This window comes from Trichomycterus rosablanca, chromosome 1, assembly GCF_030014385.1.
Source record: "Trichomycterus rosablanca isolate fTriRos1 chromosome 1, fTriRos1.hap1, whole genome shotgun sequence".
Taxonomy (NCBI): Eukaryota; Metazoa; Chordata; class Actinopteri; order Siluriformes; family Trichomycteridae; genus Trichomycterus; species Trichomycterus rosablanca.
In genome coordinates, this window is record NC_085988.1 from 20,534,130 (window position 1) to 20,550,812 (window position 16,683).

Sequence of the window (16,683 nt, forward strand, 5' to 3'; positions counted from 1 at the left end):
TGGGCCCTTGAGCAAGACTCTTAATCCTCAATTGCTTAGATTGTATACTGTCCCAAATGTAAGTTGCTTTGGATACAAGAATCTACTAAATGTCAAAAAATGTAAATGTAAAGACAGTAAACACTGCTGTGGTCATCCCTGTCCACTTACAATAGGATGGGTGGCAAAAATGATGCTAGTAATGTCTCAAAAGTAACTGGAAATTACCTTTGCACCGAAGGAGTGGAACTTAAATGTTTTGAGTTTTCTCTATGCCAAAAAGACACTGTTGGCGTTGGGTTGCTTCCAAGGTCAAGCAGCTGACAGGACTGACAGACAGAGAAATTGGGGTTAGTCCACTAAATATTGATTTCTAAATTCTTCCCAGGTTAAAATATTAGTATTGTGTTCTTTAAACGGATAATGTAGCTCACCACTGGGTGGCTAAGTGGGTAGCAATGTCGCCTCACAGCAAGAAGGTCCTGGGTTCGATCCCCAGGCGGGGCGGTCCAGGTCCTTTCTGTGCGGAGTTTGCATGTTCTCCCTGTGTCTGCGTGGGTTTCCTACGAGAGCTCCGGTTTCTTCCCACAGTCCAAAAACATGCAGTCAGGTTAATTGGAGACACTGTAGGTAGGTGTGTGTGTGTGTGTGTGTGTGTGTGTGTGTGTGTGTGTGTGTGTGTGTGTGTGTGTGTGTGTGTGTGTGTGTGTGTGTCTGCCCTGCGAGTTTTGGAGATACTCTGACCCAAACATCTAGCCATCATGTTTACTGGGGCAATGGCATGTAAAAGTAATACCCACACTGGTGGATAGTGGGCACCCATCCTGCAGCTATCCAGCTCTATATAGCACAATCCGTTATGTATTGTATGTTCTGATTGCTTTCTGCCATAACCAGCATGAGCCTTTTTAAGAGGTTTGTGCTATAGTACGCTTATGACCCTGTCAACAGTTCACTGATTGTGCTTTCTTGAACCACTTTTGGTAGGCACTAACTTCTTGCCTCCAGAAACACACCACAAGACCACATGCTCTGACCCAAACATCTAGCCATCATAATTTGGTCCCTGTCAGTCATTCAAATCCTTATGCTTGCTCATGTTTTTGCTTCTCACACATCAACTTTAAGAACTGACAGCTCCTTTGCCTACTAATATATTCCACCCCTAGACAGGTGCCAATGTGACAGGATAATAAATGTTATTCACTTTACCTGACAGTGGTGTGTGTGTGTGTGTATATGTGTGTGCTTGAATGAATGATTAGAAATTAAAGTTAATTTACAAAAAAAGTTGCAGGAAATAAATGAAATCCTATGACATATTTAAATATGACAGCATTGCCAAAAAACTATAAGCAAGTGCACTGAATTAGAAGCTGCTAGAACATGGCTGACACTGTCCACAGTCAATCAAGCTTTAACAACTTTAATTACGATTTAAGGTACTAATCTTGGAGCATTTTTTCTTACATGGCAGCTACACTGATCAGCCATAACATTAAAACCACCACTTTGTTTCTACACTCACTGTCCATTTTATCAGCTCCACTTACCATATAGAAGCACTTTGTAGTTCTACAATTACTGACTGTAGTCCATATGTTTCTCTGCATGCTTTTTTTAACCTGCTTTCACCCTGTTCTTCAATGGCCGGGACCCCCACAGGACCACCACAGAGCAGGTATTATTTAGGTGGTGGATGATTCTCAGCACTGCAGTGACAATGACATGGTGGTGGTGTGTTAGTATGTGTTGTGTTGGTATGAGTGGATCAGACACAGCAGTGCTGCTGGAGTTTTTATATACTGTGTCCACTCTATTAGACACTCCTACCTAGTTGGTCCACCTTGTAGATGTAAAGTCAGAGACGGTCATCTTCTAGACCTTCATCAGTGGTCACAAGACGCTGCCCACAGGGCGCTGTTGGCTGGATTTTTTTGGTTGCTGGACTATTCTCAGTCCAGCAGTGACATTGAGGTGTTTAAAAACTCCATCAGCATTGATGTGTCTTATCCACTCATACCAGCACAAGACACACTAACACACCACCACCATGTCAGTGTCACTGCAGTGCTGAGAATGCATACAGAAAAACAGATGGACTACTGTCAGTAATTGCAGAACTACAAAGTGATTATTTATGGTAAGTGGAGCTTATAAAATGGTCAGTAAGTGTAAAACAAGAAGGTGGTTTAAATTGTATGGCTGATTGGTGTATAAAGTCCATGTCAGCATTGTTGTGTTCCAGCCTTTTTTAATTCTTGATGTGATGTACTTTTATTAAACATATGACAAAGAAACAGCAACTACATCCTTTTCACCCCTCTTATTACAACATCCTTATTGCACTACCAGACTGACGTTTCCAGCTAACCAGGTAAAGAAGCAGCTGAGAAAACTCAGGTAGAACATGACTGGAGGACCAGATGGCCTAGAGACTAAATACTACATTTAGCATTTGGCATTTAGCAGACGCCTTTATCCAAAGCGACTAACAGTACTGTGACACTTTGTAGGTCCAGGCCACCAAAACCAGCAAGTCTTACAAGTCTTAAATGACTGATGTTCAGTGGCCCTAAAATCAGACAATAAATACCCCTGAGATGCTGTTACTAGCTCACCTGCAACCAATAGTCAACTCATCCCTGGACTCACTGCAATTTGCCTACCATGGTGTTACATGAGTGGGTGATGTGGTCATCTACCATCTAAACAGAGAGACACCCACCTGGACCGTACAGCACATTCAGCACATTTAACACCATTCAGCCTGTACTGTTGGGGTGATAAAAAATCTACTATCTTATAATTTATGGATTTATGGATCAGAGCGGTGTGGCAGACCCCAAGGGACTGTCCTTATACCCTTTCTGTTCAGACTGTACATCTCATGTACTGGCTCATGTCACCTACAGAAATTCTAAGGTGACCCAGTTATTGTGGGCATTATTAGAGGTGAATTTAGAAACCTGGTAAACTACTTTAAGTGGTGTAAAATAAATCAGTTATAGCTCAGTATCAACAAAACGAAGAAGATTATGGTGAACAACAAAAGGTTGGGCATACATTTCTCATGTGTGAATTTCTTCCCACTGCACTGTATGCTAATGTTTATTGGGCCAATGGCATCACACAAGCGCAGCAAACAAACTTAACTTAATTAGTAAATCCAGCTCTGTCACAGGAATCAAGCTTGATTACCTGGAGGCTGTTTCAGAATGTAGGACTAATAAACTGTTATCCATCATGGAAAGCAGCTTACACACCCCCTCTATGCTATTTAGGACCAACAGCAAAACAAAAACGTCCCTATCTTGCGTCAGCTGGGCAAAATACAACCCAAATCAGAAAAAGTTGGGACAGTATGGTGAATGCAAATAAAATAAAAATGCAGTGTTCCTTACATTTACTTTGACTTTTATTTGATTGCAGATTGTTTTGTCTGTTCAACTTCATTTCATTTGTTAATATACCTCCATTCCTGCATTTCAGGCCTGCAACACATTCCAAAAAAAGTTGGGACGGGGGCAAGTTAGGGCTAGTAATGAGGTAAAAAACCTAAATAATAATGTGGTTCCAAACAGGTGATTGTAATCATGGTTTGGTACAAAACCAGGAAAGGCTGAGTCTTTGATGAGCAAAGATAGCCAGAGGATCTCCAGTTAGTCAACAAATGTGTGTGAAAATTATTAAAATGTTTAGAAACAATGTAGCTATAAGAAAAATTGGAATAGATTTGCATATTTCTCCCTCTACAGTGCATAATATCATTAAACCATTCAGGGAATCAGGAGGAATTTCAGTGTGTAAAGGCAAGGGCGCAAGCTTAAGATGAACGCCTGTAATCTTCAATCCCTCAGACGGCACTGCATCAAGAACCGCCACTCAACAATAGCTGATATAACCACATGGGTGAGGGATTACTTTGGCAAACCTTTGTCAAGCACTACAATACAGAGTTACATGCACAAATGCTACTTAAAACTTTACTGTGCAAAAAAGAAGTCTTATGTTAACCATGTCCAGAAGCAGAGTCGAATTCTCTGGGCTCGGAGGCATCTAGGATGGACCATCATACGGTGGCCCGCTGAGTCAAAACACAATAACATTTACAAAACAAACAAAAGCTGATAACACATAACATTAAGGAAAAACGCGAATACAATAAGGACAACACAAAAACATATGGAAAGCACAAAAACATTAAGGGAGAACGCGAATATATTAAGAGACAACGCAAATGCTTTAAGGTGGACCGCAATTACATTAAGGGAGAACGCAACGAAATTAAGGAAACATTACAAATCTACAACGGAAATGCTCCCGGTCACTAGAGGGCACCTCTATCATTTTTTATCTGTATAAACATTGCAGCAAAAGAAGCAAGAAGCAGAGCAGCCTAGTGCAGAGAATCTGGCTTCGGGTTAATTTAATGTTCAGGGCTGTAATTCTAAATAAAAGTCAGCTTTTTAGTGTCGGCGGTTTGACTGTATAGTGCTTTTTTGTTTTTTTAACATCAGGCAGCTACTAGCTTGCCAAATTTCTAATATAATTGCAAAATCAACTAACTTGAGCTTTAAACAGACACAGTCATTTACAGTTTAACATGTTTTAATGTCATAAACCATTTAACTGTATATTTACAATGTATTAGTTAGTTATCATTAAGCATTTTAAGCGTACATACTCATGCCCATTAGTTTACTATTCAACATTCGTTTGACATTCGGCATTCTGGTTTAAATAAGTGCTTGAAAACACCTTTAAATTTAAGATTACGTCTATTTATTTAAAGAAAACTAATGGAAAAACTGAGAAATGTTCATAACATTTTGTGCATTTTTTTTTTCAGAAAAAGGAATCCATTAAAGTGTCATATAATTTGATGTATTAATGTCAAACTAATTTTCATATACACACATCAATGTCTCTCACTTACTACAAACCTTGTACAAAACAATACAAAAATTGTATTTCTTTTATAATAATTTTATTGTGCAAATAAATAAATACATCTAAATCTTGTATCATTTGATTAAATTAATGTCAAACCATTTTCATATAGACACATAAATGGACACATAACTGTAAAATATAATTATTATACAATTATTGATCTTAACTAGAAACTAAAATAAATGATTTAATAATGTAAAGAAGTTTGTAGTATGTGAGGGGTATGTACTGTATGTGTACTGTATATATAAAATTGTTTATATTAATAAATCTAATCATATCAAATAATTCTATAATTTACAATATATGAAATAAGGTAATATATCCGTTATTTGTCATATATACATATACAGATGTACAGTACAGTACATTAATCATACATTTTTTTTATCTTAACTATGAATTTAAATAAAATATAAAAAAAAAAAGTTTATTGTAAATGGGAAACATTGATGTTTGTACTAATAAATGAAATTATACGAGACCTGCATATTTCATCTCCAATATAAAATGGTCACAGATTTATTGATCTTTATTTAAAATTAATATAAAAAATAGTTTGTAGTAGGTGAGAAACATTGATGTGTTTGTATAAAAATGGTTTGACATGAATTTATCAAAAGACTTTTATTTAGAATTACAGCCCTGAACATTAAATTAACCCGAAGCCAGATTCTCTGCACTAGGCTGCTCTGCTTCTTGCTTCTTTTGCTGCAATGTTTATACAGATAAAAAATGATAGAGGTGCCCTCTAGTGACCGGGAGCATTTCCGTTGTAGATTTGTAATGTTTCCTTAATTTCGTTGTGTTCTCCCTTAATGTAATTGCGGTCCACCTTAAAGCATTTGCGTTGTCTCTTAATATATTCGCGTTCTCCCTCAATGTTTTTGTGTTGTCCTTATTGTATTCGCGTTTTTCCTTAATGTTGTTGTGCTTTCCATATGTTTTTGTGTTGTCCTTATTGTGTTCGCGTTTTTCCTTAATGTTGTTGTGTTGTCAGCTTTTGTTTGTTTTGTAAATGTTATTGTGTTTTGACTCAGCGGGCCACCGTACCATCACACCGTGGAAACGTGAATTGTGGTCAGATGAAATAGCATTCCAAGTCTTTTTTGGAAAAAAATTTACGCCGTGTGGACCATTCAGACTATTATCAGCAACAAGTCCAAAAGCCAGGAGCCAGAGTATGTCATGGTATGGGGCTGTGTCAGTGCCCTTGGCAAAGGTAATTTTGCATTTTTCATGCTGTCCCAACTTTTTCTGATTTGGGGTTGTACAAAAAAGTGGTTTACTCTGAAGAAAAAAATAATGAACATGCCTGTAAAAATTTTGTCAGGCATTGATTGGACTAGATTGTACTGATTTTAAATTATGTACCTTGTCAGACATCACTTCAATAACAGTACCTTCCCCAGATAAAACTATCCCTGCTTTAGTAGTGCTTATTTTCTTTTCCTTAAGCACACAGGAGGCGGTTGGGATTTCTTAAATGTCCTGTAGTTTCAAAATCTTGTTACTGGTAAAAATACATGAGTAGCACAGTATGATGTTTCCACACTCAGGATCCAGCATTATGAACTCAGTTTAACTCTGGTGCCTTAATGTAATATTACTCATAAGTGTTTTTAAGATCTAGTATTGATTGAGAGAAGTTATATTTTTACTCAGTACAATACAGCAGCTTACACCTACAGTGGTTAGGTTAGACATCCTGCCACCTGTGAGAAAGGAACCCCACAGTCAGTATTCTTGTCAGCAGAAAATCAGCTTTTATATAAACTGACATTTTTAATATCACATTTATATAGCCCACCAATTATTGTGTTCCTTCTGTATGTATCATCATGTAACAGAAGTACACAAGCCATAATGTCATGGCAGCTAAAACTATATAAAAGACCACCCACAAATTTTTAGAAGGCAACCTGATGTAAACAGCAATATACACCGATCAGCCATAACATTAAAACCACCTCCTTGTTTCTACATACAGGACCACCACAGAGCAGGTATTATTTGGGTGGTGAATCATTTTTAGCACTGCAGTGACACTGACATGGTGGTGGTGTGTTAGTGTGTGTTGTGCTGGTATGAGTAGATAAGACATAGCAATGCTGATGGAGTTTTTAAACACCTCACTGTCACTACTGGACTGAGAATAGTCCACCAACCAAAAAAATGCAGCCAACGACACCCGGTAGGCAGCGTCCTGATGAAGGTCTAGAAGATGAGCAACTCAAACAGCAGCAACAAATGAGCGATCGTCTCTGACTTTACATCTACAAGGTGCACCAACTAGGTAGGAGTGTCTAATAAGGTTGACAGTGAGTGGACACGGTATTTAAAAACTCCAGCAGCACTGCTGTGTCTGATTCACTCGTACCAGCACAACACACACTAACACACCGCCACCATTGTCATTGTCACTGCAGTGCTGAGAATGATCCATCACCTAAATAATACCTACTCTGCTTCTGACCATTGAAGAACAGGGTGAAAGCAGGCTAAAAAGGTATGTAGAGAAATAGATGGACTACAGTCAGTAATTGTAGAACTACAAAGTGCTTCTATATGGTAAGTGGAGCTGATAAAATTAACAGTGAGTGTAGAAACAAAGAGGTGGTTTTAATGTTATGGCTGATCAGTGTAAGTTGCTTGACTTACTGTATGTCAACTTAAAATCAGCAGAATCAGAACCACAACCAGCTGATGTCTTTTGAAATAAGCCCTTTTTATATAAGTATTAGCTGTTGTTCTAATAAGTCCGTATTAAAAAAATAATAAATAAAAGTGACACCATTATATTCTTTTGCAATTATTTAAAGTCTGCCTTTTACAATATAAACATTTTACACACATCATGTACAAGTCATATTTACTGTACAGATAAAACAGTACTTTACTTAACAGTGTTGCCAGATTGGAAAGTTTGTCCAGGTACAATCAGGCTGTTAGAGAGAACATAACTCAAGCTGTTCTATAAATTTTCTTACCCCTTATTTCATATTACTGAATTGGGAGACAAAGTAGTAGTCTATATAATCTATTTAACTTTGTTGTATAATCTATATAACTTTGTAGAGTTATGCAACACGGTGGCTTGGTGGGTAGCACTGTCACCTCACAGCAAGAAGGTCTTGGGTCCTGGGACACCCAGGTCCTTTCTGTGTGGAGTTTGCATGTTCTCCCCGTGTCTGCGTGGGTTTCCTCCAGGAGCTCCGGTTTCCTCCCACAGTCCAAAAACATGCAGTCAGGTTAATTGGAGACACTGAATTGCCCTATAGGTGAATGGGTGTGTGTGTGTGTGTGTGTCTGCCCTGCGATTGACTAGAACCCTGTCCAGGGTGTTACTGTGTGCCTTGCACCCATTGAAAAGCTGGGATAGGCTCCAGCACCCTCCCGCAACCCTAATTGGATAAGCCATTAAGTGAGTGAGTGAGTGAGTGAGTGAGTTATGCAGCAAAGTAAGAATTTGAGGTTATTCAGAAACTGGAACCAAAATTGGCAATTAATGTCTGTCAACCCTGATTTTAAATATAAATAAATAAATAAATAAATACATTCTACATTCAGATGTTTCAAATTGCACAGAACTGTTATGCATTGTGGGAAACAGCTCACACACAGTAATATCAGTTGTCTGATTGGTCAACTTGACATCAAAATTAACAGAATCAGAACCAGAACCAGCTGATGTCAAGCCCTTTAATGCGTAATGTGTAATGTAGCCTTCCTGTGACAGCATTATATTTTCTCATAATTATCAAAAAATTGTTTTTACAATATAAACATTTGATATACCTCATATACAAATCATGTGCTTTGCTGAACAATGTTGCCAGATTGTTAGAATTTGTTGTTTCTAACTTAATTTGAACTTTCTAAAAGTTCAGACTATGTCTGGCACCAAAATTGCAAAAATATTATAAATGGCAGTTAATATATGTCAACCCTAATAAAAATACATAAAAATAATAATAATAATAATTTAATAAATTTTACTGTTTTTTTCTCACATTTATTTGTATCTGGTTTAGAGTAAAACAGGTCGTTTTAACTTACTGGTAATTGGCTTTGCCAGACCTGGTTTAAATATATTTCTGGTTGTCACACATGGTCGGGTGAGGTTGGTTGTAATACCTGGACAGGACACCAATTCATCACAGGGCTCTAACTCATTAGCTCAACTACTAACACCTATAAAACCTATAAAACAGCACATCCTTTAAATTAACTTCCAGCTCTGTATCAAGCTTGATTTCATGGCAGATGTTTGACTGGTTAACTTGACATCAAAATTAACAGAATCAGAACCAGAACCAGCTGGTGTCAAGCCCTTTAATGTGTAATGTAGCCTTCATGTGACAGCATTATTCTTTCTATCGTAGTAATTTAAAGTTTGTTTTTACAATATAAACATTTTATATATGTCATGTATAAGTTATGTTTACTGTACTAATAAAACAATACTTTGCTTAACAGTCTTGCCAGATTGTAAGAATTTGTGTGGTTAATGTGAGGTTGTTTAGAAACCAAGTTCAAACTATGACTGCACGAAAAATTGCAGAAATATCATAAATGGCAATTAATATCGGTCAACCCTAATTAAAATACATAATAAATAAATAAATAATAATAATAAATTCGACTGGGTTTTTCTCCAATTAATTTATTTGTATCTGGTTTAGAGTAAAAAAGGTCGTTTTAAACTTACTGGTAATGGGTTTTGGACCAGACCTGGTTTAAATATATTGCTGGTTGTCACACATGGTCGGGTGAGGTTGGTTGTAATACCTGGACAGGACAACAATTCATCACAGGGCTCTAACTTATTAGCCCAACTACTAACATCTATAAAACTTATAAAACAGCACATCCTTTAAACTAACGTAACTAATTAGGCAATCCAGCTCTGTATCAAGCTTGAATTGTGAGGTGAATTGTGTTTGACATTTCATGGCAGATGTTTGACTGGTCAACTTGACATCAAAATGAACAGCATCAGAACCAGCTGATGTCAAGCCCTTTAATATGTAATGTGTAGCCTTCATGTGCCATCATTATATTTTCTCGTAATTATTTAAAGTTGGTGTTTTACAATATAAACATATGTTATGTACAGGTTATGTTTACTGTACTAATAAAACAATACTTTACTTAACAGTGTTGCCAGATTGTACGAATTTGTGTTTTAAATTTGAGGTTGTTTAAAAATCAAGTTCAAACTATGACTGGGACCAAAATTGCCAATTTATACTGTCAACCCTAATACATAAAATAAATACATAATAATAGTTATAATATTGCATTTTACAGGTGTTTTTTTTTTTTATCACATTCATTATATGGTTTAGATATAAATTAATGGCAGACATGGGCTTTGGACCAGACCAGGTTTAAATATATTTCTGGTTGTCACACATGGTTGATTAGGTTGGTTGTAATACCTGGACTTATAAAACAGCACATCCATTATTTTTGTAAAGTTGAAAGAAAACCATACTACCCTGAGAAAACCCATTTAGACATAGGGAAAGTATGCACGTCTCAAGGACAGTGAGATAATTTTCAAACACAGTTCCCAAACACTCTAATGTTGTGCACAATGCATAATGTATGTTAACTGAATCTGAACAGTAAAAAAAGAGTTTAAGTTTTACATTTATATTAAATTTACATGACCTCAACAGAGTTATAAAGTTAGATTGTTAAATTAAAAGTTGTTCGTTTCTTTTTTGATGATCATTCCTTCAATCAATAGCCTAGTTCTTAGTAATAAACAAATGTATATATCGTATTAATCATATTTTAGGTTAAACATATCTCTTCTTTTTCCCCAGTGTGTTTCAATGATAAATTAAAAATCCAACAATTAAATGAAGACATTATTAGCAAAACCATTTTCCTAATTATTGATTATAAAATGTATTAAAATGTCACTGGTGTCACAACCACTATATATGTGGGTGGTGGACCATTTACAGCACAGCAGTGACGTTAACATGGTGATAACATGGTAGTGTGTGTTGTGCTGGTAAAAGTGTAGCAGGTGCAGCAAGGTTGTTGGGATTGTTAATATTTCAGTGTCAGTGCTGAGAGAACGATAAAGCTCCAAACAAAAATATGAAGCCAACAGTGTCTTGTGATCCAAATGTGACTAGTGAGAAAATGTGCAAGCAAGATTAATGCACATTGTGCATGATAAAATAAAAAAAAGTTATAGTCTCCATTTACAATGAGGGGTAAAAGAGTGTGTTTCTAATAAAGAGGCCAAGAAGTTCAAACAGTATTTAGAAGTCCTACCAACTTTGCCGCACTTATATGAGAACAAACACACATGTCATTGGTATGTAAGTGTCACTGCAGTGATGAAAATGGTCCACCACACAAGTATCATCTGGCAGTGGGGGTCACACTGGGTCACTTCTGTTTGATAAATGGATTCTATGGAGTGCTCATAAAATCGTCGCACGTTAACCTTGAGACACAAAAACATAGTCTGGAAGTGAGGGTCAAATCCAGGTCATCAGGAGATCTGTTCATTGCATAAGTTCAACTAAATGGTAATCACACGTACACTAGTTAAGAGTCAACTGAAACAATGAAAGTGTGTGGAATGGAAAGAGCTAAATAGCGTACTCTGGCCAATCTGGCAACCCTGATTTTTAATATGTATTTTATTTTATTTGTTAGGATTTTAACGTCATGTTTTATGCACTTTGGTTACATTTAACACAGGACAGGTAGTTTACTTAAGATTCATCAGTTCAAGTCTTTAATGTAAAACAGTCATGGACAATTTTGTATCTCCAATTCACCTCACTTGTATGTCTTTGGACTGTTGGAGGAAACCAGGAAAACCCATGCAGACACGCAGAGAACATGCAAACTCCACAAAGAAAGGACCCAAACCCAGGACCTTTTTTGCTGTGAGGTGACAGTGCTAACCACCGAGCCACCGTGCTGGCCGATTTTAATAAACTTGCTTTGGTAGTATGTGGAATAAACTGTGGTGTTGTAATTAGGAATGGTCCTGGGTTCGATCCCCAGGTGGGGTGGTGCGGGTCCTTTCTGTGTGGAGTTTGCATGTTCTCCCCGTTTCTGCGTGGGTTTCCTCCCACACAGAAAGACATACAACTGAGGTGAATTGGAGATACAAAATTGTCCATGTCTGTGTTTGATATAACCTTGTGAACTGATGAACTTTGTGTAACGAATAAATACCACTTCTGTCATGAATGTAACCAAAGCGTGTAAAACATGACGTTAAAATCCTAATAAATAAATTATAAATAACTTAGTCTAATCTGGCAACCCTGAATTCAAATAAAATTACCTTATATTTGCCTAAATAGTAAAGCCAACAATGCAAACCTGTTTTAAAATTAGTTTTATTTGCAGTTTGCGCTGGTTTAGTGTAAACGATTTTACCCTGAATTGTAATGAAACATACAGTATATTCCAATCTGTAAACACTTGTTTTAATTAAACTTCCAATCTGGCAACCCTGGATTTAAATAAACTTCAGTTAAAAGTTCTAGAGGATTTTAGGTGCGTTGGGGTGCAGATGCGCACAAGATTTTCTTAAAAGCCTTTCGGAAGTCCCGGTTAAAAATGGTGTAAATGATTGGGTTCACGGAGCTGTTACAGTATCCGATCCAGAAAAAGAGCTTGAAGAGTCCCTCAGGAGCGCCGCACCGTTCCCCGCACACCGCCTGCAAACTGTAGGTGAAAAAGAATGGGAACCAGCAGAGAACAAACACCCCCATTACTACAGCCAGTACGAATGTGAAACGTCTTTCCCGAAGCTGTGCTGCTCGGGTTTTTCGCGCACTCGGTCTGGCAGTTGTTAGCGGGCGGGAGATGCGGGATGTGCGCGGTTTGGATGCCCATGGAGACGAGCGGCAGCAGTTGCTCTCAGTCCGGGTATCTTTTTTCCCACGCTTAGTAAATCGCGGTGGTTTTGACTCACCTTCCCAAGCACAGCTCTCCTCTAAATCGATATCGTCCAGCTCCTCTTCATCGTCGTCGTCATCCTCGTTACGCCGCAGTTTGTGCTGCTGGTTGCTGCCGGAGCTCAGGCTGCTCGGGCTCTCCGCGTCCGGTTTGGCGTTGCGCGCCAGGCACGGCTCAGATGGCGAGATGCGCGGCCGCGCGTTTCCATTTTTCGCGGCGAAAACTGCAGAAGCGCGCTGCTTGGCCACCCGGTAGATCTTGCGGTACACCGCGATCATGATAAACGCAGGCGCAAAGAATGACACAAGAGCTGAGGACAGAATATACCACGGCTCATCATTGATCAGACATTCTCTTTCATTATGTTCGGTCATCACCAGAGGAGGGAACGAAATGACCGCAGAAATTGCCCACACCACCGCGATCGTGGCTTTAATGCGCGTCGGAGTGCGCTTTGCGTTATAGCTCACAGCTTTAGTCACAGACCAGTATCTATCCAGGCTGATAGCGCACAAGTGCACGATGGATGAAGTGCAAAAGAGCACGTCCAGCGCCAGGTAGAGCGCGCACCATGCGCTCCCGAATCGCCAATATCCCATCACTTCATTGGCGAGCGAGAATGGGATCACCAAAGCCGCTACGAGGATGTCCGCGGACGCCAGTGACACCAGAAACAGATTTTGTGGCGCACGCAACGCATGGCTCGTCAGCACAGCTACAATGACCAGAGCGTTCCCGACAATAGTGACAAGTATAAGAAGAGACGCCACGAAGATGATAAAAGCCGCAGCCGCTCCACTGTGCGGCCACTCCGCAGTTCCATTGTGCTCCGCCGTGTCGTTTAGCCCTGCCATGTTGCGCGCATCCTCTCCTCTCCTCTCTGCGCACAGACTGATTTTAATTACTCGAGTCTAGTCCCGACATGTGTGCAATTTATCCTAAAAAGTGCGTGTTACATTGTGAAGACTCTGTCCGCCTGCGAGTCGTAACGCATTCCATCGCGCTCCAGCAGTGCGCGCTCATCCCGGAGCAGCCGTCATAGCGCACGCTTCCACTCCAGATACATCACCAGAGCACGATCAAGAAAACAAGACAAGTCACTGAGTTACATTTCATGTCCACTAATGAAAAAGAGCATACAAGGTGTGAAAATCGAGTCGTAGGATTCCAACATTTCCATTTTTATATGTCTGTCGTCTTCTTGCTGAAAGTGGAGCGTGTCTCCGAATTGCGCAAACTCTCCACTGCGCTCCGAGCGCCGGAATGTCACTTTGGAGGAGGGAAATAAATTACATCACTCAGACCAGCCCATTTCTGTACACATACACACTGAAACACATGAGCATGTTTGGCTTCTTTATTATTTGATTCTATTTTATTATGTTATTAATTACAATGATATGTTTTATGGTAGCGTTAGATTGTTGAATGTGGTTGTTTTTAAATGACACTTTATTTATTTATTTATTTATTTATTTATTTATTTATTTATTTATTTATTTATTTATTTATTTATTTATTTATTTATTTATTATCAGGAATCTTAATCCTAATCAAGGTTGTGGGGGTGCAAAACTTTCAAAAACACTGCATGGGCAATTGGAAAAAAAACAGTAAATGACATGGCAATATGTACTCAAAAATGAAGTACCTAGAAAACCCATGCTTACACAGGAACAACATGCCAAACTCAGACAGTGATACATTTTTCAAATCAGATTCATAGCATTCCTAAGCTGTGCAAAACCAACATCATCTCTGGGTGTTGTTAAGTTTTTGTTTGTTTGTTTTCAGCAGAAAAAATAAAATACATTGATTTTCACATTCCTGCAAATTTTTGCACAGTAAAGTTTTAAGTGGTAATTGTGCATGTAACTCTGTATTGTAGTGCTTGACAAAGGTTTGCCAAAGTAATCCCTCACCCATGTGGTTATATCAGCTATTGTTGAGTGGCAGTTCTTGATGAGGGATTGAAGATCATGAGCGTTCAGCTTTGTCAAGCACTACAATACAGAGTTACATGCACAAATGCCACTTAAAACTTTACTGCACCTTTGGCCTTTACGCACTGAAATTCCTCCTGATTCCTTGAATGGTTTAATGATATTATGCCCTGTAGAGGAAGAAATATGCAAATCCCTTCCAATCTTTCTTTGAGGTACATTGTTTTTAAACATTTCAATCATTTTCTCACACATTTGTTGACAAACTGGAGATCCTCTGATCATCTTTGCTCATCAAAGACTCCATCACCTGTTGACATCACCTGTTTGGAATCACATCATTATTTAGTTTTGTTTTTTTTAATCTCATTACTAGCCCGAAATTGTCCCCGTCCCAACTTTTTTTTGGAATGTGCTGCAGGCCTGAAATGCAGAAATGGATGTTTATTAATAAATGAAATGAAGTTGAGCAGACAAAACATGAAATATATCAGGTTCTTACTGTCTGCAATCAAATAAAAGTCAAAGTTAATGTAAGGAACACTGCATTTTTATTTTATTTGCATTTTCCATACTGTCACAACTTTTTCTGATTTGAGGTTGTAATTTGTACTTTTATAAGTGAAACTAAATACTAATGGGTCAGTGCATTTTAGTTAATCATTATTGATGATTGCTTTACAAATTCATTCCGGGTGTTGAAAGATGGTTGATTTTGCTTGAGGCAATATGGCCATGCATAACAAGGCAGAATTAAAACTAATTGCATGAGAGCTTGGCTCAACCCACATTCCTCTTAATACTTCTTTATACATTCAATATTTTTTGAGAGTTTTTTTCTTAGTCAAAAGAGTTGTTTTGTGTAAATGCTAGTACGTATACAGTATATAGAAATTAAGATAAGATAATCCTTTATTAGTCCCACAATGGGGAAATTCACATATTAGGTTAAATTAGGTTAAAAATACTAAATTAGGTTAAAAATGCTAAACCATTCTGTATAAAAAGACAATTTTACCCTATAATTTAGGTAATAAAAATGCATGGGGGTCTGTTTGTGAGTTGCAGCTAAACTCATAATTTGCTTATCTAAATTTAACAAAACACTTAGTAGTGCATGCTAGTCCTTACCTGTCATGTACATTTCTTATATCTAAGTGAAATCTTGCTGCATTAGTGCCATGTTTAATCTGTGGTGGAATATGTTTCCACAACACAGTTACCAGGGTTACATACTCTTTAGTACTCTGCTAATGGGAAACCTTTTCAATAGCAGATTTTTAGTGTGATGGCCTGTGAAATAAAGGCATCAATAATTTTAAGTCTAGTAACAAAAGGTCACAGTATTTAAATTTAAGAGCACTAAAATGGCAGCAGTGAAGGACTTTTTATAATGAAGTGTTTGTATGGAGTAAATATTTCACTTTGCAAACTGACACTGACCAGAATCAAGCAATTAGTGAATCATATGTTAAGTGCATCTTATGACACAATCCCAAATGTATGGGCGTCCCTGGAAAAGATGATGTCTTGAAGGCAGCATATGTTGCTCTAAGATCTCAATGTACTTAATGAACAGTCTGGATGGCCGCTTCTGGACATGGTTAACATAAGGCTTCTTTTTTACACAGTAAAGTTTTAAAAGGCATTTGTGTATGTAACTGTATATATATATATATATATATATATATATATATATATATACAGTGTATCACAAAAGTGAGTACACCCCTCACATTTCTGCAGATATTTAAGTATATCTTTTCATGGGACAACACTGACAAAATGACACTTTGACACAATGAAAAGTAGTCTGTGTGCAGCTTATATAACAGTGTAAATTTATTCTTCC

General features: G+C 37.8%; 1 protein-coding gene across 1 annotated transcript; it reads right to left on the reverse strand.

The window, feature by feature from the left end:
- Window positions 1-12,319: 12,319 nt before the first annotated feature.
- Window positions 12,320-14,087, reverse strand: LOC134319541 (alpha-2Da adrenergic receptor-like). Its single transcript, XM_063000775.1, has one exon. It carries the CDS (start codon window positions 13,740-13,742, stop codon window positions 12,480-12,482), a length of 1,263 nt encoding a protein of 420 aa, XP_062856845.1. The 5' UTR covers window positions 13,743-14,087; the 3' UTR covers window positions 12,320-12,479.
- Between the last annotated feature and the right edge of the window lie 2,596 nt (window positions 14,088-16,683).

Excerpts from the sequence above, each read along its gene's own strand:
- LOC134319541 (XM_063000775.1), bottom strand. The coding sequence starts at position 13,742 with ATGGCAGGGCTAAACGACACGGCGGAGCACAATGGAACTGCGGAGTGG.